The 26,117-nt window shown below is 43.8% G+C and overlaps 1 protein-coding gene across 7 annotated transcripts in view; it reads left to right on the top strand.

Moving 5' to 3' along the window:
* Positions 1 to 26,117, top strand: part of lpin1 (lipin 1) — a 121,217-nt gene that overhangs the window by 24,301 nt on the left and 70,799 nt on the right. For 4 of the 7 annotated variants that reach the window (XR_004412061.1, XM_033021577.1, XM_033021580.1 and 1 more), the window contains exons 2-3: positions 14,642 to 14,842; positions 15,480 to 15,575. Coding sequence is in view for 6 of the 7 variants with exons in the window: in XM_033021577.1 (XP_032877468.1) it covers positions 14,642 to 14,842; positions 15,480 to 15,575 (297 nt within the window). In the remaining variant the exon portion in view is untranslated. Of the gene's footprint in view, positions 1 to 9,828; positions 9,925 to 10,388; positions 10,553 to 14,641; positions 14,843 to 15,479; positions 15,576 to 26,117 lie in introns of those variants that run through there. The other 3 variants (XM_033021579.1, XM_033021582.1, XM_033021578.1) reach the window with 3 other exon arrangements.

Here is a 26,117-nt window from a genome sequence, read left to right as displayed (position 1 = left end):
AATCAGTTTTGGGGCTGCGCACACATCATATCCACAACCCCACCTTCCTCCACAACCTGGCTGCCCAGTGTCCATTCTCTGACTAGAGTGAAAAACACGAGTTGCCTAGTGACGACAAAGGGATACCAACCCTTTGCAAATTGGAACAACCTTACTATACTGCACCACTCACCCACAGGTCCCAATACTCACCACTCCCTACAGAGGAAGGGGGGGTGGAGGGGGAGGGGGTGGAGAGGGAGGGGGTAGATAGAGAGGGAGGGGTAGGGAGGGAGAGGAGGTAGATAGAGAGGGAGGGGAGTAGAGAGGGAGGATACAGGGAGGGAGAGGGGCAGAGAGGGGGGGGGGGGGGTAGAGACCGCACCCCATCTCCCTCCTCACTCCCATTCCCTGCCGCAGCGACCTGAGCCATGGTGCCCGCACACTTCATTGTGACGTCATATCTTTAAAGATGGCGAAGTCAGAATGAAGCATCAAGCAATGAGAATGAAACAGGTCAACCGTTTGGGAGGTGGTAAAGCGTTTGAGGAATGTTCTGGAAATGCGGCCCTCCCCCAACGTCACTTGAATCTCGTGGAATAATCTGTGTGTGAAATGGTCTCCGAGCCGAGCCATCGTGCCCGCCCACCTCATTGTGACGTCATCAGTGGAAGCTGGTCATTTTAAAAGTTTTTTTTTAAAACTTTAATCAGCAGCAAGTCGTGAAATAAAGCATAAAGTTTTAAGTGAAGCTGATCACTGTTTAGAGGGGAAAAATGTGTCAGAATATGTAAAAATCTTATTGTTACTGCATAGTGTTTTTGCGAAAATATAAAGACACACACATATATATACACACACATACACACAAATATACAAGATGAGAGTTTTAAAGTTATAGATGTCCCAAAACGATTGAAAGCAGGATAAATATGCAAAATACTTGTATAAACTGTAACCCGGCAGCAAGGGAGAACATGAAATGCCCCATTAGTTATTATTCTCTCCATGAACATCTTCAGTGTTGAGACTTGTATCCAGAATACTTGGTCTCAAGATGCTTGGCCTTTGTACAATAGTTTTTGTCTTATTGAAACGTGAAACACTCCACAACCAAAATTGCTGTTAAATTGCAATCACAGCTTTAACTTCAGTGCTCTGCAACCAATAGTATTTATAAAACAATGGCATGGTATAATCTGCCAGTGCAGAATTATTTGGCTCACAATTGATTTGAAAATTCTGGTTACATTTGTATCATAGCAGTCAGTGGTGTGAGAAGAGTTTTGACGGTGCAGCTACTAGAATTTACTTAGTGTGAAGCTCTCACTGAATAGCTTAGTCGACCACAATCATGTATTAGCATACATAAGCTTGTATGTCAAAAGCCGACACTCATTAGAATGTGCAACAGGCTCGCAATAGCAGTATGGTTCTGTACATTCATGCTTTCATCAATATTAAGAAACTCTAGCTCAAATGTGGGAAGGAAGAAGACATCATGGGAATTATTCCCCAGTTGAAATACTCTGTGAAATACCGGACCACCCCAGACGATTTTGGTTCTTTCCAAAGGTGGAGCAACAAATTGGTCTGTATCTCTATTGACTGCGATTATTCGTTTAGTTTTGATAGCTAGAGGCTCTGCAGAGTAAATGTATGGATTTCATAAGTGAAATGAAGAAGAATGTTAACAAAGTAGACATTTGCCATTTTCACAATGTATCATTGAAGTAAATTTCTGTTCAGTAAGTTGGCATGTTAACATAGGAACAGGGTCATTTTTCCATTCCTGAAACCACAGCCTTCATTCTTTCTTAATTCCATATATTTGTCTTGATTTCAGACCGTGTTATGTATTTGTTTGAGAAAAATTAGTTAGTATTACCAATTCATATTACCTTGCAATCAGCATTTTTTTTGGTGAAGGTGTTTAGTCATCTGTTGTGAAAAAAGTAATTTCTATTTTTATCGTGATCTTTTAAGTTTTACCTGCTTCACTATGGACTGAATACAGACAAATTTAGGCATGTAGTTAGCCGAAGGCTTGGATTAGCTTCATATCCAGCCCTTGCTTTATGTCAGCTGCAGCTGGCACGTCTGCTGTGATCCCATTCATTTGAGTCACTGATCATCATTGAAAGGGGATGAGATGAGCTAACGTTTTGTTGGCAAAAATAAACAGATGGAGGAACTCTGGGGATTAGACAGCATCTGTAGAGGCAGAGGGATGGTTGACACTCTGTGTCATGATCCTCAATTAGGAGTGTAGAGGGGAGATGGCCAAAATGGGAAGGCGAGATGGAGGGGTGAGGCAAGAGCTGCCAAGCAATAGGTGGAACCCCGGTTAGGAGCAGGTGGAAATTGGTGGTGGGGAAGGGAGGGTAGAGGCTGGGACGTGATAAATGGAGACAACAAAGGGCTGCAGCTTCTCGAATCCGATCAGTAAGGAGAAAGGGCAGCATGGTGGCGCAGTTGTTGTTGCAATCTGAAATCAATAGACAATAGGTGCAGGAGTAGGCCATTCGACCCTTCGAGCCAGCACCGCCATTCAATGTGATCATGGCTGATCATCCCCAATCAGTACCCCGTTCCTGCCTTCTCCCCATATCCCCTGACTCCGCTATCTTTAAGAGCCCTATCTAGCTCTCTCTTGAAAGTATCCAGAGAACCGGCCTCCACCACCCTCTGAGGCAGAGAATTCCACAGACTCACAACTCTCTGTGAGAAAAAGTGTTTCCTCGTCTCATTTCTCAATAGCTTACCCCTTATTCTTAAACTGTGGTCCCTGGTTCTGGACTACCCCAACATCGAGAACATGTTTCCTGCCTCTGGCATTTCCAAACCCTTAATAATGTTATATGTTTCAATAAGATACCCTCTCATCCTTCTAAACTCCAGAGTATACAAGCCCAGCGCTCCATTTTCTCAGCATATGACAGTCCCGCCACCCCGGGAATTAACCTTGCTGCACTCCCTCAATAGCAAGAATGTCCTTCCTCAAATTAGGGGAGCAAAATTGCACACAATACTCCAGGTGTGGTCCCACTAGGGGCCTGTACAACTGCAGAAGGACCTATTTGCTCCTATACTCAAGACTTCTTGTTATAAAGGCCAACATGCCATTAGCTTTCTTCACTGCCTGCTGTACTTGCATGCTTACTTTCATTGACTGATGAACAAGGACCACCAGATCCCGTTGTACTTCTTTTTTTCCCAACTAGACACCATGTAGTAATCTGTCTCCCTGTTTTTGCTACCAAAGTGGATAACCTCCCATTTATCCACATTAAACTGTATCTGCCCACTCACCCAACCTGTCCGAGTCACCCTGCATTCTCATAGCATCCTCCTCACAGTTCACACTTCCACCCAGCTTTGTGTCATCTGCAAATTTGCTAATGTTACTTTGAATCCCTTCATCTAAATCACTGATGTATATTGTAAATAGCTGCGGTCCCAGCACCGAGCCTTGCCCACTAATCTCCTATGTCGACCTTATCAAATGCTTTCTGAAAGCCCAGGTTCATTACATCCACTGTAGTGTCCCTTGCCATCTCACTTGTCCATTTTCCTAGTTACATCCTCAAATTCAGAAGATTAGTCGAGCATGATTTCCCCTTCATAAATCCATGCTGACCCGGATCGATCCTGTTACTGCAATCCAAATGTGCCACCATTTCATCTTTTATAATTGACTCCAGCATCTTCCCCGCCACCAATGTGAGGCTAACTGGCCTTTAATTCCCTGTTTTCTCTCTCCCACCTTTCTTAAAAAGTGGGATAACATTAGTTACCCTCCAGTCCACAGGAACTGATCCTGAATCTAAAGAACATTGAAAAATTATCACCAATGCGTCCACGATTTCTAGAGCCACCTCCTTAAGTACCCTGGGATGCAGACTATCTGGGACTGGGGATTTATCAGCCTTCAGTCCCATCAGTCTCCCCAACAGCATTTCCTGCCTAATTTGGATTTCCTTCAGTTATTCGATCACCCCAGATCCTCTGGCCACTACTATATCAGGAAGATTGTTTGTGTCCTCCTTAGTGAAGACAGATCCAAAGTACCTTTTCAACTCATCTGCCAATTCCTTGTTCCCCATACTAAATTCAAAATGTTCAGTCTTCAAGGGTCCAACTTTGGTCTTAACTAATTTTTTCCTCTTCACATACCTAATAAAGCTATTACTATCCTCCTTTATATCATTGGTTAGCTTACCTTCGTACCTCATCTTTTCTCCCCGTATCGCCTTTTTAGTTATCTTCTGTTGCTTCTTTAAACATTAGCCAATCCTCTTGCTTCCCGCTCATCATTGCTACGCTGTACTTCTCTTTTATTTTTATACTGTCCCTGACATCCCTTATCAGCCACGGTCGCCCCTTACTCCCCTTGGAATTTTTCTTCCTCTTTGGAATGAACTGATCCTGCACCCTCTGTATTATTCCCAGGAAGACCTGCCATTGTTGTTCCACTGTCATCCCTGCTAGGGTATCTTGCCAGTCAACTTTGGCCAGCTCCTCCCTCATGGCTCCATAGTCACCTTTATTCAACTGTAACACTGACATCTCCGATCTACCCTTCTCCCTCTCCAATTGTAGATTAAATTTGACCATATTATGGTCACTACCCCCTAATTACTCATTAACCTCAAGTTCCTTTATCAAATCTGGTTAAAATCTAAATCCACCATTGCCTTCACTCTGGTAGGCTCCAACAGAAGCTGTTCTAAGAATCCATCACGGATGCACTCCACAAGCTCCCTTTCTTGGGGTCCAGTACCAACCTGATTTTCCCAGTCTACCTGCATGTTGAAATCTCCCATAACAACCGTAGCATTACTTTTACTACATGCCAATTTTAACTCCTAATTCTTAAGTCCCACTTGGGTCTTTTTACCCTTACAATTCCTTAGTTCTATCCATACTGACTTCACATCTCCTGTTTCAATGTCACCCCTTGCAAGGGACTGAATTTCATTCCTCACCAACACAGCTACCCCACCCCCTCTGCCCATCTGTCTGCCTTTTCGATAGGAGGTATACCCTTGAATATTCAGTTCCCAGCCCTGGCCCACTTGCAGCCATGTCCCTGTAATTCCCACAACATCATACACAAATCAAGACTGCTACATGGAATTGAGAACTGCTACATGGAATGAAGACTGCTGCAATACAGCGCCAGGGACCTGGATTCATTCCTGACTATGGGTGCTATCTGTATGGAGTTTGGACCTTTTCCTCGTGACCTATGTGGGTTTTCTCCGGGTCTTCCTGTTTCCTCCCACACTCAAGGCGTACAGGTTTGTAGGCTAATTGGCTTGGTAAAATTGTAAATTGTTCCTAGTGTGTGTAGGATGGTGTTGGTGTATGGGGATCGCTGGTTGGCGCAGACTGTGGGCTGAAGGGGCTTGTTTCTGCATTGTGTCTCTAAACTAAACTAAAACTCAGAGGAACTATATGAAGAAGGGATGATTGGCAGATGGGACCAGTGAGGAAAGGGACAACATGGTAGCATGGGGTGGGGGGAAGGGTTTGCTTGGAAAAATAATAATATATATATATATATATATATATATAAATAATTATAATGATCCGGACCTTAATGTACACGGGTTGATCGATAAGTTTGCAGATTACACTAGAATTGGTGGTTGTGGACAGTAAGCAAGGTAGTCCGAAGTACACAGCAGAACATAGATCAGGTAAAGAAATGGGTGGTGAAATGGCAGATGGAGTTTAACCTGAGCAAATGTGACTTTTTGGACTTTGGGAGGTCAAATGTAAAGTGAAAATATACAATTAATGGCAAGACCTTGACAGCTTTGCTGTACAGAGGGATAAATTGAGTCCTAGCCCATACTGTAACCCCATGCAAATGACAACACAGGTAGATGGAGTGTTAAAGAATGTATATGGGATGCTTGGCTTCACTGGTCAGTTAAGTATGGGTCAGGACATTATGTGATAAGTTTACAGGACTTTGAGTAGGCCATATTTGGAGTATTGTGTGCAATTCTGTTATCCCATTACAAGAAGTATGTGAAGGCATTGGAGAGGCCACAGAAGAAGTTTACCAGAATGCTGCATGGATTTGAGGGTATGAGCTTTGACAAACTTGGATTGTTTTTTTCTAGTGTCAATCTGAGGGTAGACCTGATGGAAGTGCATAAAATTATGAGAAATATAGATAGGGTAGACAGTCAGAATATTTCCCAGGATGGATAAATCAAATGCTGGAGGGCTTAGCTTTCAGGTGAGAAGGGCAATGTTTAAAGGGGCATGTCTTTTTACACAGAGTGGGAGCATGGAACACACTCTCAGTGGTGGTGGAAGAGTTAAATATGACATTGGCACTTGAGAGACAATTTAGATAGGCACGTGAATATGGAGGGATATGGATCATGTGCAGGCATCATGCTCAGCATAGACATTGTGGGACAAAGGGCCTGCTCCTTTGCTGTCGTGTGTTGGGAATCTTTGAAACAGTTCCTCAATATCTCTGATCATCAATGAATAGGCCTTTATACTGCACAAGCTGTCGTAAGGCCACCGGGGTGATCTACTGCACCTGTGTGAGGATCTTGATTCTGGCACTGGTCCTGGTTGCTTGTGGTCTTCAGTCTGTGGAACGGTTGCAGCACTGAGGGGAGTAAGGCATGAGAGGGCTGCATGGGGGTTAAAGGTTTGTGTGATCACTTGCATCCTGTGAGATGAAAATGAAGGGCAAGGGTTTGTGGCCCAGGTCAAGTGTGATCTGGCCTGATCGATCCTTCCCAATATATATAGTGCCTCAAACCAAATGAATTACTCCCAAACGGGTCTAGCCAGGGCTTTGTACAATGTAACTTTAAATGTAGTTGTGTTTTTCAGGTTTTGACATTCTTTGAATAATCATTTGTTAGCTTCTGTCATAAACTGAACTGGAATTCTTATTGATAAAGGAGTTAACAACCTTGAAGATTATTATTTTAAAGCTTGGGAGAGTGAAAGTATTATTGCCACCTAAATCTTGAGAGTAAACAATTCTCTCCAGAGTTGTTCTGCCCCAATATTTTGGCAAACAAAATCACACTCGTGACGGTATGATAAACTATCAGCATTCCATATCCCGGACAACGTGGGTTCTACACTTCTTCCCTTGTACTTTGTCTGAGCACTTGCTCTCTGCTGGTCACCACCAATGTAAAGGGACATTAACCAGCAGGAAAGCTTCCTTCCAGCTATCCATTTGTATGTTAAATATTGCTCCTGTCATCTATCCCGGGTGCAAAAGATCCCATGATAAAAAGTGGAGATTACCCCCAGTGTTATGACCAATATTTTTCTCCCTCGGCTAGCAGTTTAACTGGTCTAGATTGTTGCTATGCAAGGAAGATTGTTGTAAACAATTAAAAAAAAAACCCCACTGCATTTCATGTGTTGCTGCACTTCACTGGTTGTGAAGCACTTTGGGACTGGAAAGGAAATAAAGGCACATAAAAATGCAAATCATTCAAAACTAAGGAGACTAGTGTCTATATGTGAGCTGATGCTTTACGACACCTGGTGCTTTACTACTTTCTAGGTACCTCTTTGGTATAGTGAACCACTGCAAAGTTCACTCAGTCAGTAAAGAGCGATCTGCTGCCTTTGCATTTTAGTTGCTCTTTGTCTTGAATCTAACATGGGCACAGACATGAGTGGTGTCATGGGGCTGTGTTGAGGCCGAGGATGAATGGGGGGCAGCAATGATGATGAAATGGAACTGGGGATGTTGCCACAAAAGAAAGGACCAGGAGGCAGGAAGGACAAGGGAGCTCTTTATGATTTTACTAAGGAGCTATGAACAGGATCATTTCTATTGTGGCCTATTGTGCTTTGTCAGCGGTATCAGCAACAGTTTTCACTTAGACTTGGCTGTGGATAACTTTCTCAATGGCTGGTAAAGTCCTTGACAACAACATTCTATGCCACTTACTCCTTTCTATTGCCATAAGGACAGTACAATGGCACAGCAGTAGAATTGCTGGCTTACACCACCAGACCACGGGTGCTGTCTGTATGGAGTTGGTATGTTGACCTCGTGTGTTTTCTTTGGGTGCTCCGGTTTCCTCCCACACTCCAAAGATGTACAGGTTTGAAGGCTAATTGGCTTTGGTACAAATTGTAAATTGTAACTGGTGTGTTGGATGGTGCTAGTGTATGGGGTGATCGCTGGTCAGCACAGACTCAGTGGGCCAAAGGGCCTGTTTCCCGCGCTGTATCTAAAGTCTCATCAACAACCTCTTTCGGCCCATCACCACATTAACAAGGTCATTAAGACTCTCAAAACCAAATGAAACCCCCCCAATTACCCTTGCTTTTGACAGTAAAGTTGCACACAAGAACACTTGGTCCAACAGGCATGACCAGCTCCCTATCTACAGCTACATTTCTTCATCAGTCAAAGGGAAATACACACCAGTACCCAACAACATCAAGCATATTCTGCAGATATACTGGGCCCAGTATATTTTGAAGCAGGTATGATTTTTTTTCCTTCATCCTGTGATGGCATATTGTGTTTACTTATCTCTCACCAGGCCAAAAAGTTCCATTGGCTGCTGCTGATGAGATGTTCCAGCTGGAAATGGATCATGATATTGTCACGAGCTTAAGTGCCGAGATTTATTTTTCATGAGACAATATCATGCCTCAGAATTGGAGCCCTAGTACCCTAAACAGAGGAATTCCTATGGAGAGGAATTGCCTCATAGGCTAGTGCCCATCTATTAAGATGGCAGCATACCCTGCTGGACAATGTCAGTGTAGAAACTAAACTGTCAAGTAAACATCTGAAAAATCATTAAGCCTATGTTTTTCTACTCTTCACTGCCATGTAAAATACCTGCTCTAAGTTCATAACAAATTACCCACTAGCGATTATCACGACAACACTGGCAATAAAAATGCCCAATTACATTTATACCTGATTTGTATACTTGTCACTTTTTCTCAGGACCAATGATCTATTCCCATGGCTATAGTTTGGGAGATGGAATTCCAATGACACTGGCAGCACACAGCAGAGCGAGAGAGAGAGAGCATGGAGCTCTGTGGAGAACAGTGGTAGCTAGATAGAATAGGTTGGACAAAAGGTGGATGAAAAATAAGGTCCAAAATGGGGCCGTGAAATCATTTATGGTAGCACTGGAAGATAAGCTTTTTGTTATTTTCCCAAATAGGTTTCCAATCCAGTACCCTCAATCTCACCCCCCTTGATCACTCAAGGTTTCCAAAATTGTAATGTTCCATCAAATAATCACAGCTGCCCGATCTTTCACTTGTGTTAATGCCACATTAGAAAAGCAAGTTAATTCCTGTCCTCCATCACCCCTATCTCCATACTCGCTGATTGATCTCCTTTTGCTATAATGGGAACACTCAGTTTAAGCAAACATAAAATAAAACCAAGCGATGTTTATATCGAACACTGAGTTCAATGAATTGATCCAATCATTCAAGTATTTCGAATATAGACTTTTGAAACAATCAAAAAACATTAAGATGAAATAAATTCAGTTAAAATATGATGTATAATTATTTCAAAGCTCCTCGGAACTTTCGCCTTGATACTATTGGGCAAGACAAGACAAGGAAGGATGCGTGTTTTAAAATTTTCTCCTTTGATTCTTGTTTTGAAACATAACCTGCCCGCAAGCCAATAGAAGTTTCCACGTAATGACTACATTGTTAATTGCATGCAAATTGAATCATCCAAGTGTGCTTCATTGAGGTGCCGACTCTTGCTTGATTGGCCGAGCAGATCGCCTCAGGTTGAGCCCATCGCCTGACATGTTGGTCATCATATTACAGGCGACTGCACTCAGGACCTAAGATCCCATAGGATCTTTGCTCAGGACATTGCGAACGGGAAATTCTCAGCTAAACCAGGAAATACTGTAGCATTTCATCGGGCAGTAGGTTGTATTTCTTGCACGGCATTTAAATGATAAAGTATGTCTTTTCTAAAAGAAATTTTTATAAAGGCGCTAGAAACGTTGATAACCCAACATCTGCAGGATCAAAAAGTTCTGCATTATTATGTTAGCAGTAAGCCTCAGTTTTAATATTGGTCTGAAGAAGGGTCGCGACCCGAAACGTCAACCATTCTCTCCAGAGATGCTGCGCCTGTCCTGCTGAGTTGCTCCAGCATTTGATTTTGCGTCTATCTTCGGTGTAAACCAGCATCTGCAGTTCCTTCCTACACGTGCCTCAGTTTTGATATTGGCATCCACTCTCTCTCTCTCTCTGTGTGCGCGGATTCATTGCCAGGTTGAACGTGTTGTGCAAACACCACTTCTGTGAGAACCCGGAGGCGGTCAACTTGGCGCGTGCGCAGGCCGCACTTGCCTCTCCCGCCCTTGGGGAGCGGTGTCGGTGACGTCAGCGCGGCCCCGGCTCGAGCTGAGTCTCGGGGACGCGCCGCCGCGAGACGCCAGTGCGGGCAACGGACAGAGGGACAGCGGCGCCGCTCAGCTCGAGCTCAGACCAGACCAGACCAGACCTCCCTCCGCACCGTGGGCGCTGGGCGCTGCTACTGGGGCCACGGGTGAGGGGGCAGGTGTCCATGGGGCAAGGGGAAGGGCAGGGCAGGTCGGGCTGTGGGAGTGAGCTCGGAGCCGGGGCAGGCAGTGATGTGTCGGGTCCGGGCTGGCCGGGGGTCGTGGAGGAGATGTGTGGTGGAGGGGGGCAGGCAGAGGGGAGGGTGTGGGCTGGCTCCTGTGACACGGGCATTGGCCTGGGGGGGGGAGTGGGGCAGGTGAGGTACAGGGGGAGTAGGGCAGGAGGTGAGGGAGTGGGGCAGGTGAGGGACTGGGGGAGTGGGGCAGGAGGTGAGGGAGTGGGGCAGGAGGTGAGGGAGTGGGACAGGGGGAGTGGGGCAGGAGGTGAGGGAGTGGGACAGGGGGAGTGGGGCAGGAGGTGAGGGGCAGGAGGTGAGGGAGTGGGGCAGGAGGTGAGGGACAGGGGGAGTGGGGCAGGAGGTGAGGGAGTGGGGCAGGAGGTGAGGGGCTGGGACAGGTGAGGGACTGGGGGAGTGGGGCAGGAGGTGAGGGAGTGGGACAGGGGGAGTGGGGCAGGAGGTGAGGGAGTGGGACAGGGGGAGTGGGGCAGGAGGTGAGGGAGTGGGACAGGGGGAGTGGGGCAGGAGGTGAGGGAGTGGGGCAGGTGAGGGACAGGGGGAGTGGGGCAGGAGGTGAGGTACAGGGGGAGTGACGAGATGAGGTAATGGGAGTGACAGGAGATGAGGGAATGGGAGGGTGAGACAGGAGATGGGGAGAGAGTGACAGGAGGAAACGGGGGAAGTTTGGCTGGGAGGTTTGGAAGCGAGATAGGAGGGAGATGGGGAAAGAGACTTGACGGGGATGGGAGGAGAGAGATGGGGGCTTGATGAGGGTGGCATGATGGTGAGAGTGAGTGGAGTGTGGGGGCATGGGAAAGTGATGGGAGTGGGAGGACATGGAAGGAGCATGACAGTTGTGGGCGATGTGGGGAAGGGGGGGGGGGGGGGAGAGGATCGGAGCCTTTATGTAATATGGACCTTGTGGAGAGTGATTAAATGGTAATTGATTACTGACAATAACGTTGGACATTATAGTGGAAACTTTTGGTGTGCACGGTATTGTATAGGAAGAAAGGGTTACGAAGAAAAACGTTAATGAAACGTAATTGTGAATTATACCAAAATGTACCCGTGTACTGTGCTTGCAGTGTTAAAAACATTAAATTAACAGTACTAATGAGTCGAAGCATCAAACTAACATCTTGACCTGACATAGGTTTCTACATGTATATAGGATTTTAGATTTGTTACTCATTTTTGTTTTTGACATAAGCTATCATAAGTTTTCAGAAGCATTATTTTGCCTTCAGGCAGCTGCAATCTGTCATACAGATGATTGATGGACTATCATGTAGAGACTTGACCAAATATCTCCATATTAAATGCAAGTCACATTCTGTAATAATTCATTGCAAAACACGCAAAGTGCGGTGAAGTTTTTACTTATGGAGGGAACATTTTAAAGTGAAGTGAGATATTGGTGGTGCTAATGTCCAAATCAAAGTTTGAGCCATAAAATGGGAATGTACAACAGGAGAGCAAATAAAACTGAAATGTTGTTTCTTTAGTTGTAAATGATTTTCTTTTGCCTGGAGTTATGACGATGGGTATATCTTTTTGATTCTTGAGATATTTAATTGCAAATTAGATGTCAGTTTGGGAGGAGGAACTAAAAATTGAAGACAAGATGATGATGCAACAGGAAAAGGAAAGAGTCGAGCCAAGAGTTTTTTATTGTCCTGAAACGCTGAAAAGAATGTTCATATGTCCTGAAACGGAACAATGACATTCTTACTTGCAGCAGCGGAACAGATATGTAAACATAGTACTAGCTCATTTGGAGGTTGTGTAGGAAGGAACTGCGGATGCTGGTTTAAACCGAAGATAGATGCAAAATGCTGGAGTAACTCAGCGGGACAGGCAGCATCTCTGGAGAGAAGGAATGGTTGACGTTTCAGGTCCTGAAACGTCACCCATTCCTTCTCTCCAGAGATGTTGCCTGTCCCGCTGAGTTACTCCAGCTTTTTGTGTCTACTATTATTTGGAGGTTGTAGTGTTTAATATCTTATTGTAGGGGTGAAGCTAAGAAGCTGCTCCTAAACCTGGATATTACAGTTTTCAGGCTCCTATACCTTCTTCCCGATGGCAGGAATGATATGAGAGGGTGGTGTGGGTCTCTGAACTCAGCGGGTCGTCTTCTTCTTGCGTATGGCGTGCATAGCCTAAAGTTGTAGGACAACTTGTTCTATTTGACCTTATTTGATTGTGCACGCCGGGTTGATTGCATTCGTCGAAACAGGGCAGGCCACATGAAGGCTGCGTTTTAGTCCAGGAAAATAAAAACTTTGATTTGGGTGGTGCTCCTAATGGAGCAGGAGGCTTCAGGGTTGTATTTGTGGCTTTCTTTTCCTTTTTTTCCCACATAATTTCATCCTTTTTGTTGTTACTTTGTGAGAATCCATTAATTTGCTTCAATTATGTACCTCGGTACATGTGACAATAATAATCCTAAATCATTAAGTAGATAATTGTTATTTGTAGTTTTACTTTGTCTGCCTTGACTTCAACTTGTTCCTACTCCAAGGCTGTCATCTGATATCTCAAGAATTAAAAAAATATATATAAGATAACAAAAAAAAAAGCCCACCTGGTGAATGCCTAATGGTCAAAGCTAAAAAAAAAAATGTTGCCTACAAAACAACGCCTTCCATTTAAATTTTTTATTCATTTTGAGTTTCTCAAATTGAGTAGAAATTGGGGTTGCTCATAAATGAAAACAAATACTAAAGAGAGTAAGTTAGACAAAAATGCTGGAGAAACTCAGCGGGTCGTCTTCTTCGTGCGTATGGCGTGCACAGCTTAAAGTTGTAGGACAACTTGTTCAATTTGACCTTATTTGATTGTGCACGCCGGGTTGATTGCATTCGTCGAAACAGGGCAGACCACATGAAGGTTGCAATCTTCCACCCCACTCAGCGGGTGAGGCAGCATCTATGGAGTTAATGCTATGTAGCTTTCCAGCATCTGCAATTCTTTCTGAAACACTAAAGAGAGTAAAATCACCTTGTCAAGATTTAATATCACAATTAATAAAAGCCACCATCTGGAGATAAGCAAATAACTGGGAATAACTTACAATTCCTGTATATATCCTCAATGCATAATCATATTTTCATCTGCTCAGAAAAATCTGTTGATTGTATTGATGCTCACCACAATTGCTCGTTAATCTTTAATGATATCTTGAATACAGGTAATGCTGTTATGATGTATGTTTCCAGAATGCTAATTGAATATAATCAGAGAATATAATGTGGGTTTAATTGGTAATAACTCATTTGTGAGAAAGAACTAGTGTACCATTTAAATTTGACTTTGGTAATTGGCAAGCAGAGAAAAATCTGCCTTGGATTTAAACAGAGTAGGGGGAAAAAACTGTTTCCATTTATCCTCCATGCTGTAATCAGACACCATTGTTTATAAAAAACACAACTGCCCTTGCATTGTGGTCGGCCAATGAAATTGACAAGTGATCATATCTGTTGTCACAAGTGTAATGCTATTGTATTAACCAATGTGATAATCAGCTTTAATATTTTTGGATTGCAATACCAAAAAATAAACGTTTAGGTATTAAAAAGACCTATATTTTTGAAAATCCTGAGGGGAAAAAGTAACTTTGTTATTTTGAGTCTGAAATTCTCCAGCCCCTAATCCCCCTTTTCCCATTGACACCATTTTTATAGCACAACTTTCTAAAATACAATGTTTTCCGAGGAACACAACTACTTTTAGTTGGGCAGACATTGAAAATTTAAAGAAACCTCACTGGAGTTTAGCTATGGTGAAATTTCAGCTTTGGAATTTATACCTCCACTATTCTAGCCTATTTGAAATTTTCATTTCGAAAAAGAGTTTTGAGATTTGCAATTCATTTTCCTGTACTCTTCCCTCTAATGAACTTTAGAATCTCTTATCTCTATCCATTAGACATTATTAAGACATCTTTCCTGCCTTGTACTTTTATTAAAAAAGAATGAACCAGTTTTGTAAAGAAAAACTACTTTTGTTTCAAAGGCACAAACCATGAATTATGTTGGACAATTGGCCGGGCAGGTATTTGTCACGGTGAAAGAACTTTACAAGGGATTAAATCCTGCTACTTTATCTGGCTGCATCGATATCATCGTTGTCCAACAGCCAGATGGCAGTCTCCAGTGCTCCCCATTCCATGTTCGCTTTGGGAAACTAGGAGTGCTTCGATCCAGAGAAAAAGTGGTAAGTCAGCAACAACCTTTTAGTTTATTGGGGGAATATTCTTTTACAAGTAAGAATGACTAGTTAGAGACACAGTGTAACATTGGAACAATTGAATATGCTAAATGTTAAGAACATGTCATGAGCCCTGCTTGGGCCTTTTGTTGGATAGCTTGCCCACAACAGAATATTAAAGAATTGAATTCTTTAATAAAGATAGAATCTTTAAGAACGATAGAATTAGTATTTGGTAGCCATGATCTTGTCCAGAAATACTTAAACATAATGGATTTGGCATATCTGTTGATTTTTTGAGAAACAAGCAAAATTGTGTATTTTCATTAGTAATGTAAAAAGCCAATTTTATATTAATGTATAAAAGAGGGTATTGACCCGAAATCTGGTCCAATGCCGTAGGCAGTGCCGTAGGCAGTCAGGTAACCTGAATAGTGAATGTGATTAGGAGTGTTATGCAGGGTAAAACCTACAGTTCAATCTTCATAGTTGCCTGTAAACAGAAACGATTTGTGTAATGTAACATGGACAAATAACAAAATCAACTTTTAAACCTTTTGGAAGTGTAATCACTTTTACTCTTAGTCTGATCTTCCTTAAAAATGTATAATTTTTCATTCAAATGTGTTTTTAACATTTTTAGGTGGATATAGAAATCAATGGAGAACCTGTACAACTGCAGATGAAGCTTGGTGACAATGGGGAGGCCTTTTTTGTTCAAGAGACAACAAATAATAAGGTAATATCGGGTTTTGTTTCTGAACTGCTTTCCATGTATTTCCAGAAAAAGACTGGGGCAAGGCTCCTGAAATTTTATTTTAAAAATGTTTGTTGTCAACAGGGCAAAAATGCCTAAAATATTTCTTCAGGCCACCTGCTTTCCCACAACCCAACAATTTGCCCTTCTTTCTACTTCATTGAGACTTATTTTTCTTCATTGCATATTGCACATAAATAACTATGAAAAAAAACAAGGTATGGGGTGGATCTGAAAAAATTGCAGAGGAAAATGGATGATTTAAAATAAAGGAGTAAACATTTTACAGTTGGAGTTTCATGTGGAAAAATGAGAACTAATTTCACTTTGGTAGAAAGAAGAGAACACATTACATTGTTTAAGTGGAGCTTTTGAATGCTGCTGGAGGAGGATCAGGGTGTCCTTGTATATGGTACACAATGTTACCATATTCAGGAAGGCAAATGGAATATTTTCAAATGGATTGAGTACAAAAATCTTGCAGCAGCTGTACAGTACGATGTTGAAGTTATCCTGGAGTACGGTCTGGATATATTGTATCTTTGAAGAGAATCTTCTCAGTTTCTGTGTTACAGATGAGCTCATTAGGGACCTATGAGTGTGAAGGAGGAGATTTTTGGTGGAATGGGTGGAAACGTTGTTTATGATGTGGTGCACTCCATGTGTCATTTACATTGGGTTCTTGGAACATAAACTCTGCTCAGAGTGCTATCCTGAATATTCCTTCTTCGCACTATTTGATCATGCTGGAGAATTTACAAGGAACCGGTGGAGATGTTCCATCTTGTAAGGAGACTTTGAGAACAGGCATATGGAGTCTCCAACTACAATGGTGTTGCCTGACATTGGCCTCTTTGGTTTTGGCTCAACGACCCTTTTTGCTTCGCAAGCCAGTCCGCCACTCAGTGTGTTAACGTCTTCTGTCCCGACAGCTTCTAAGTGGGTGAACCTGTTCACAAGAGGTACAACACCCGGGGACATTTGCATTCCATGTTTCCCTCCCTTTCTCACCGTCACCCACCTTCTCTCTTCCAGTTCCTTAGGTGTAACAATCTTACTGTAGGACTTGTCGAGGAACGACTCAGTTCCTCGGACGAACCTGAGGTCATCCACTTGCTTCTTCAGTTCCCCAACACAGTCCTTCAGGAGCTGTACCTGGATGCACTTCTCACATTTGTAGCAGCCAGAGGCACCAGCAGTGTCCTTGACCTCCCACATACTGCAAGCATCACATTGAATCAGCTTGCCTGACATCTTCTTTCGTCTCTCCCTCTCCAGCGTTTTGAGTAGTCTCCTCGCCGAAGACTCTCGAGCCTAAGACGCGCACTTTTCTCACAAGGCCGCTCCCTAAGAGCCTTCTTGCTTTTAATAATTCAACACAATAAACAGTGAAACACTCCACATTAAAAGAAGACTTTATATAATCTTTTATTTTCCCAATATTTTGGTTTCCGTTCCATCTAATCATCTGAATATTCTTTGTCAGATTCCAAATGTTTTGTAGTAATAGAGTTTCTGCAGTCAACACACTTCCATAATTCTGTGCAAGGCACACCATGCTGTTGAGATGAGCATCTTCCTTTCCCTGTACTTGACTTCTCACAGCTTGTTTTCTTGCATGAACAGTATGTTAATTCTAGCAATGTGCTTGGGGCTGGAGGCAGGTCAGCCCAGTCATGTCCAATTCACCACCAACAATTTTCCACCCATGTCCCTTTGGACTGGGAATTTGGTGCTCGACAGTTGCTGTTTGTTGACTATCACTTGTCATGGATCGAAGCAGTCTCTTTGGGGCCGGCTCATCTGCTTCACCATCAGGAACCGCCTCTTGAGGTGATTCACCTGCTTTAGGCTTTTCAGCGTCTATGGATTGAACTAAATTAAAGGAGACAAAAGGAATGAAAAGTAACATAAATCAACGTCCTTAAATATGTCTTTTTATTGTTCAAAGTAACATCACGTGACCATAAATACTAAGAAATGTTGTTTGAGACCTATCATTACTTTTCTTCCTTCGAGACCTTGCTATAAGCTTGATTTATTGTTGTAATGTTGCAGAAGTGACGATAGCACTCTGCATGATATCCCGGGATACACTGCTGCCTCCTAATAATAGAAGATAAAATGTGTAAGGGAGTGTAGGGGTTTCGGTTCCCTTTACTCCACTTCGGGTCCACCTGCCCGAGTTATTCTCTCCCTTGTCGGAGGGTCAAACGGCCACCACTCCACTCGAGCGGTTCCCAAGAGAGAGAATACAACAAAAGGGATTCCCCTGGGTTCTAGACCTCGGAATTATGGTGGGATATGATAAAAGGTTGACTTGACCAGCGTGTGCTGATGAGAGAAAACAGAAACCAAGATGGACTCAAAGCAAGTCTAAAATTTACAGGCTTTATTAAACAATGAGAAATCGAATCTCACCAACACTACATAATACGTGGCTAAACCTATGCTTTAAACTAAGACTATGGAAGGAAAATTATCGGGCACGTCGTAAAACTTACTTTCCACAATTTTACTTGCAAGTACACCCCCCATTCCCCTTCTTCTCTCAACCTCTATCCTATTTCGGGAACTTCACCAGGTCACTGGGGTACTTATAGCTAGATTGATGCAGGGTCACGAGCCGTCCAGCAGAGCAGAAAGAGAGAACGAGTTCTGGCTAGACTCCTGCTTTTTATACCTGAGTTTCTCCCTTGAAACCCCCCAGGTGGTCCTCTGGACAAAAGGGTCTTTTGATGATTCCCAGTTTCGATCTGGCATGAACAATAGGCTTCCGATGATAAGGAGTTTGCTGATGTCATGATCCCTCAGCCTGATCGTTATCCCATCGCCTAGATGGGCTCCCATTGTCCCGATGGATGGGTCATCCACGATGGTGATTGTGCTTGCTGCTGGCCTGTTTACCACCGTCTGCTGAGGCTCGGTACCTTCCTTTGTGTTTCCAAGATAATCTCGTTATCTCCGTCTCAGCTTTTCCTGCTCACACCATTCGCATAGTGGTGTAATGCCCAGGCCCACAGACAGGTTTGAAACTGGTTCTTCCTTTGTGGATTGGGGTTTTTTCCGTTGCAGCCAGCAAATCTGTTTTTAAAAATGTCCATGTCCTTATCCGAGTTCTTCCATAATTTTGGAGTATTTGCCCCAATAACTTTCATGCCCCTACGATACGTCCAGGCTTGCACGGACCCTATCGATTGACAAAGTTAGTGAGCAACTCCTCCAGCCTCAAGAGCTGTAAACACTCCTGGCGAGATGGTGAAATTATGTACCCCGAAAGACCCCTTAATTGCTAAACTAGGCCCTCGAAGCACATTAACTTACACTATACACCTTTTACTTTAAATCAATCCCACAAACTATACAGTACCATCACGACCATTCCCTGAAAATGCAGGGATCACAACATATGTACGAAAACCATTGCAATAGAGTACAGACATTTTACAGTGACGAGGTGTCGTTACAGCGACTTCGGGTGGCTCGATTTACCAGCTGTTGTAATTTGGCCATCCTCCTCCGCCTTTTAAATTTGCAATTAATGCTTAGCAAATACACCACAATTATCATCTGGCAGATGATCAGAACATGGGACACGATGCGGACCCATGCTGGAACTATGATCCAGGACTCCAGGTCCCACCAACGTGGAGACTTGATCTCTTCGATCTCCCTGGCGATATCCAGTGTCTTTTGTTCCAGGGAGAAGAAGTGTTTGTGTGACAACTCGACCGCCACCAGCAACTCTTTTAATTTTTCCTTCACTGGGGGACTATCATACCCGAAATGGGCCACATAGTTAGATAAGTCAGTTACATTTTCTCGTACCGAGAGGTGAACCGAAGAAGGTTCCGGGATGGGCAATATTCGCTGCTGTGCCACATGGACTTCTGCCCTGGGTTTAAAACAGAAGCTGCTGTGCGGTATCGGGCACCACAGCTGTGATCCGTGCTGATACCGCTGGGCACTTGTGGTGACACAGTATGTCCCACTGCCTATATACGCCACCTGTGGAGGGACATGGTCTGCCGCCATCGCCTCCATGGTACAGTTTATAGGCTGTGTCCCAACAGTCCTGAACCCACACTGAGGCCTAGTCTCGGCGCCCATGTGCTGGGGACACAGGGTTACCTGTGCTCCCCGTCTCCGACAACCCAAAAGGCCAATGTCTGTCACAGCTTGCACCCTCACTATGACATAGGGTGGGACCTTCCCGTAGCGAATACGCACCCCCCCACGAACAACTCCCACGTTCTCCACTCAGTACAGAGAAGCTGGTTGTGCCGAGGTTCCCATCACCGGGATTCTTACGACCACTCCCATTATGGAGTGATTGGACTTTCCGCAATCCACCGATACCGGGTAGGCCTCGGAGGCCACACGAAGCTGACAAGGACTCAAAGTGCTGTTATAAGGGTGTAGCGCTGCTTGGTGCTGGTTGCTTATCCAGGAGGGGACCCAACCTTGCCTCAGGTCTTCCAGGTTGCTCCTCCCCTCCCCCAACAACCACGCACCATACAGCCCACACACCTCATTCTGTGCAGCCTGATCGTACGCATTCCGGTCCTCTTTAATCAAAGCGTTTATCGTTTTTGCATGTGTCTCCAATTGTGCTATGATTTCTTTTAGATGTAGAGTTATTGCCACCTCTTCGTGCAGCCCCGATCCTACCACCGCATTTTCCTCTCCCAGAACCTTTCGTAACTGGCTCTTCAACTGATTGATCTGCAGGGCCAGTTCTACGTGGTCCATGCTATTAATAATGGACGTCCCCGTGTTAAATGCTGTAAACCCGTCGTTAACCACCCCTCGTCTTTGCCTACCGGACCCCATAGTGAAATCCCTTCCCCCGCGGTACATCTCTTCTATGTCTATGTCCCCGAAATCCAGGTTGTGGAATTTCTGGAACATGTCTTTTAACAGGGCCTGATATAATAATTCCGTCTCGCGGGGGCACCATGCGGGTAACCGCACTTGAGTCAAATACAATGGACTCCTCCGTGTCCCCGCGACGCGCCACGCACATCCGGAGGCACATCGTTGCCATCATCCATACAGCGGGGCTACCCATCTGGAAAACAAAGCAAAACACCTCCTTGCCCCCACAAAGCTATCCGCCTAATAATGGCTTTCGGGGTTTTGTCTTTGTCTGTTGTGGTCTACTTTTCCACAGCACATCCCTTCGATGCAGCCGACGTTCCCATACTGTCCGTCCCTGTACTCCCCTGTATCTATACAAAACCCTATATCTAATTACCAAACGCTAACTACACCTCACACACAAACCAATGCTATATACAACGCCACCCGTCTCCGGGTGGCCAACACGTAACTGGTACCCGTTACGCTGGGGCCACCACTCTGCATATGTGCAGGTTTTGTTATTGACGAGTTTCAGGTATGATTTATATTTTTACACAATATGTTAAAATATAAGGTAGATACGTGATTTGGGTCACGAAATGAAACAAAAAAAGCACCTCGGCCCACGGCCTAATTGGGGCATCGTTACTTTTAGAACCTTTGCTACTGTCAAAAGGTTAATGTCTGTTTTTCAAATTCTACACAGCAACTCTTATATTAACCCATGGAATGCAGTTCTGGAGCGAAGTGACAGCCACAAAGATATGAGAGCACAGGGAAGGGGAAGGGCTGGATTGCAGAAAACACAGTGAAAAGTTGGGTGAAGGTTGCGTGTTTCCTGGGGAGAACCAGTGTGAAATAGAAAATGCCCATGGTACAGTGGGTGGCCTTGAGCTTTCCTGGCCAAGCAGCACCAGGCTCATTGATGGAGGCATCCTGTGGCTGCAGGTGGTTCTTCACAGATCCCTTATGGCACTGAGCTGGAGCATGCAATACACGATGTTCCACACATTAAAATCGATGTCCCTGAAGAGTATCGTTAATTTCATTTTGTTTTGAGTTATTTAAGCGAGTTGAGACCTTTTACTATAATTACTGCTCTTAATAAATAGTTAAAATGAGAAATATAATCTGCATCAGGAAGTGCCCAGTATATTTTCCTGATGGGAAGAACATCAACAGGAAATTGGGTGCAAACAGTTCAAAACCTGACACAAAAACAATTTTATGCTTAAAGCTCAGAAACAACTGTGTCTAATTGACTGTCCTGAAAGCATATTCCTTATCAGCTGGAGATTCCAGATTGGAGGCAGTGATCAAAATCATTCAGTGTTGATAAGTTATGTGAATCATGTGGACTGATGCACTTGAATAAGTCTTTTTGTGTGAATGTGCGTTTCAAAAACTCCTACAGTTAATAAACTTGGAATGGAGTCTGAGTACGAGGGAGGGGAGAGAGGAGGTTAGGCAGAAGATGAGGTTTCTGTATTGTGGTTGTATACTTATGAGGGTATGGATAAAATGTGTCACATCTATATAAAAAAAGCCAATTGACTTTTATATAAATGCTTCTCATTTTCCTTGTGATTTTATTTGCTTTTAATAACATCTGGGATGGGAGCTGATGCTGCAACTACATATATATATATATGTAAAGATATGGCTTTGAAGTTGAGATGCCAATGTTATCTAACTATAGGATTGTTCCTGCAATTGCCAGTGCCTCATAATGTAACTTCCAAATATTCCTGGATGGTAAATCCTGGCTATTCAGTGATATCATACTATATACGAGTACAATCAAGCATCACACAAATACAAAGAGAAAAACAGCAGTGCAGAATATTGTTCTAGCATTACAGTTGCAATGAAAGTGCAGATTTTAAAAACAGTGCAACTGCCACTGTGAGGTAAATTGGGAGATGGGAACTACACACTTTGCTTATGATCGGACCATTCAGTAGTCTGATAACAATGGAGAAGAAGCTGTTCCTAAATCTAGTGGAGTTGCTTTCAAGCTTTTGTATCGTCTGCTTGATGGGAGGGGAGAGGGAATGACCAGGGGGTAAATGGTCCTTAATTATGTTGATTGCTTTCTGAGGCAACATGGAGTATGGATGGAGTCAATGGGGGAGGAGGCTGAATTGTGAGATGAACTGGGCTACATCCACAGTTCTCCACAATTTGTTGCCATGCTGGGCAGTGTTGTGATGCATCCTGATAAGATGCTTTCAATGGTGCATTAGTAAAGGTTGGAACTGTGCCAAACCACCTTAGTCTTTCGCAGAAGTAGAGACATTGGAATATTTTATATGTTGTTGCAACTTGGTTGGTCCAGAACAAATTGTTGATGATGTCTAAGCATATGAAGTTGAAGCTCTTAATCATTTTCACCCTGACACCTTTCATGCTAATTGGAGTGTGTAGACCACCTTGTTTCATGAAGTCAATAACAAGCTCCTTCATCTTAGTGACATTGAGAGAGAGGTTGCTGTCTTTAGGTGGGCGGCGCGACTCTCGTCAGCAGCGGCCTCTGCAGTCCGTCTGCGTTTTTATTATTTTATGTCTATGTTTCTGTGTAGTTTTTGTCTTTTGTTGGGGTATGTGTGTGGGGGGGGGGGGGGGGGGGGGTGTGGGGGGGGAGGGGGTAACTTTTAAATCTCTCCCTGAACGGGAGACCCGACCTTTTCTTTGTCGGGTCTCCGTTGTCGTTGGGGCTGCAACGAGGAGCGGCCTCCAACAGGAAGACCGGGGGCTGTGGTGCCGACTACTCACCTCACCGTCGCGGAGCTGGCCGAGTCCAGAGCGGGTGGAGCTGTGGTGGACGCTGCTGCGGCCCGACCCCCGGAGATTCGGTGGCTGCAACTGCGGGTTTGGCGGACGGCACCGGGAGCCCGCGGGTCCCTGGAGGGAGACCGCTTTTCGGGGCTCCCGCAACGGCGACTTCTCCCGCCCGAGTTGCGGGGTTGAAGAGCTCCTGGAGCGGGGCCTTACACCATCGCCCCGCGCGGCTTGGAATGGCCGCGGGATTGCGAGCGCACGCCGGGGGCTCTAACACCAAGACCCGGTGTGCGACCTTGCATCACCCGGCGTGGCTTTAATGGCCACGGGACAATTCGCCATCGCCTGCCGGGGGCTTTGACTTTGACTCTGACATCGGGGGGGGGGGGGGGGGGAGTGCAGTGGAGAGAGAAGTTTTTTTGGCCTTCCATCACAGCAATGTGATGGATGTTTATGTAAATTATGTTGTGTCTTGGGTCTATTTGTTTGTAATGTATGGCTGCAGAAACGACATTTCGTTTGGACCTCAAGGGGTCCAAATGACAATAAATTGAATTGTATTGTATTGTATTGTATTTACACCATGTTTCTCGATCTCCATCCTGTGCTCCATCTCTTCACTGTTCATGACTGTTGTCTGCAAATCTGTAAATGGAGTTGGGGCAAAATTTGGCCGCGCAGTCGTGAGTGCTTAAGGAGTATAGTAAGGGGCTGAAGCACACATCTCTGCAGGGCACCAGTTATTGAGTATTATCATGGGGGATGTTATGTTTTATCCTCACTAAATGCAGACTATGGATCGGGATGTTCAGGGTCCATTTGCTGAGGGGTCTGCTGAATCCCAGGAGAGTTTGGTTTGGATTATTGTGTTGAAGGTGGAGCTGTAGTCAATAAATAGCATTCTATGTCTTGTTACTCTGGATTTTCCAGAGGTGAGTATGGGGCCAGGGAGATGGTGTCTGCCATGGATCTGCTATGACAGTAGGCAAACTGCAGTGGATCAAAACTGTATGGGAGGCTGGAGTTATGGTGCACCATCTCATGAAGCATTTCATGATGGTAGTGCCATTGGATGGTGGTCAGTAAGGCATGGTATCTCGCTTTTCATTGGCACCAGGCTGATAGTGATGTTCTAAAACAGGAATCTCAGAATAGACCTCGCAGTGATTGAAGATTTCCTTGCATACTTCTGCCAGCTGGTCTGCGAAGGTCCTACAGATGTGGTTGGAGACACCTGGGCCTGTTGCTTTCGGTGGGTTCACTCTCAAGAAGGCCGATCTGGCCTTTGGGACTGTGACCGTGGGTGCAGGCGCACCCAAAACTGACAGTGTGGATGACATAATTCCACCAACCTTTTGTTCAAAGTGAAGCACACATTCATTCCATTGATAGAACAGCATTGGCATAAAGACGATAACTATTTTCAGGATATATTATGAATCGATCTTATATTTGGTATAAGATTCTCAATGATAAGTGAGAGTTTTCAGTATATATTATGAAGCAATCATATTTTTGATATTATAAGATTCTCATTCCTTCAATGGTTAGAAAGAAGGAATAATTTAGATTGAATCTGACTGCACAGCATCACCTAATACTCTGGTATCTGTTTGTAGTGTCACAATGTTATTTTTTATTACAGTTATAATGCTTTGAAAGATTATTGTTCTCAGTGCTGTAAATCACAAAAAAACAATTGGTTCAGTGTTTCAGCTGTTCAGTATCACGTGTAAATCACTTTGATATCATAGTTGCAAATTATAAAGGTGGAGTCTTCGTTCCATGTGATTGGGAGTTTTGCTATTCAGGGGAAAATCCAGCCTATGTATAAGGTTTGGAATTGTATACCTTTGCAGATTTACTTAGCTTGATGTGTGCACAAATTTGGTAATGAGACCTGGGCGTAACCTAAATATTTCCTATTACTCATCTGTCTATCCTCCTCCTCCCAGTCACTTTAACCTTGGTGATCTCCAACATTCACCACATTGGTCCTCAGAGAAACATTTCTTGAAGTAAGGGGTTTGATCAGTTTTTCAGTATACCTTTTCCTGTTATCTTCGCAATTTGCTTTTACTGGTTCTTTCCTGAAGGTGGTTACAAATGTCAAGATGAGGGACTGAAAGACTCTGTGGAGCTTGAATTTTAATCCAATCTGGACTGATGGGTGGAATTCTTCCTTTGTTCCGACTTTAAACATATAGGTACATGAAAAATGTATGTGGAGCAAAGTTGGAAATCAGATGATATAGGGCTGTCTATTTGTCAATTTGAAATATATTGTTTTAATATTCAGAACGGTGAAAATAATTGAATTTGGTGCTTTAATCAACCATGCAACAGCATCATAATAGTGTGCTCCAATTCCATGATAACCAAATAGGATGCGCCGATAACAAAGATCATTTAAAAGGAATTCAAACAGATGTCTTCACTGACTGAACCATCATAGTTCAGCCATCATGGCCTGCATTTGAACCTGAAGTGATTGGTTTTCCTTCATTGCTGTGATTCAGTCCAGATCTGCGTTTGAGTTGCATTGCTCTAGATTTTGCAATTGGGATTGAACCTTGAAGAAAGCTCCCCTTAAAAATGTAGCTGCCATTGAGGCATATAATTAGTTTTTCTGCTGTCAGGAATTAGTTTGAGGGATACTTGGAGTTCACCAGTTGATAATGTGATGAACAAATTAGGAAGGATGGAAGAACATTTTAATTAATGTTTTAAACTCAGAGAGAGATAAATAATTTAAACAAATGTACATGGTTAGGGTAGAAGCTAAAATATAACTTTATAAAAGGATAACAATGCAATTACTATTTTCATCAATTCAATTAATTCCCATGGTTACAATGGAGTGCAGACCTGTGGAACAGC

Source organism: Amblyraja radiata, chromosome 5 (genome assembly GCF_010909765.2).
Source record: "Amblyraja radiata isolate CabotCenter1 chromosome 5, sAmbRad1.1.pri, whole genome shotgun sequence".
Taxonomy (NCBI): Eukaryota; Metazoa; Chordata; class Chondrichthyes; order Rajiformes; family Rajidae; genus Amblyraja; species Amblyraja radiata.
This window is presented reverse-complemented; position numbering and strand designations above follow the sequence as displayed.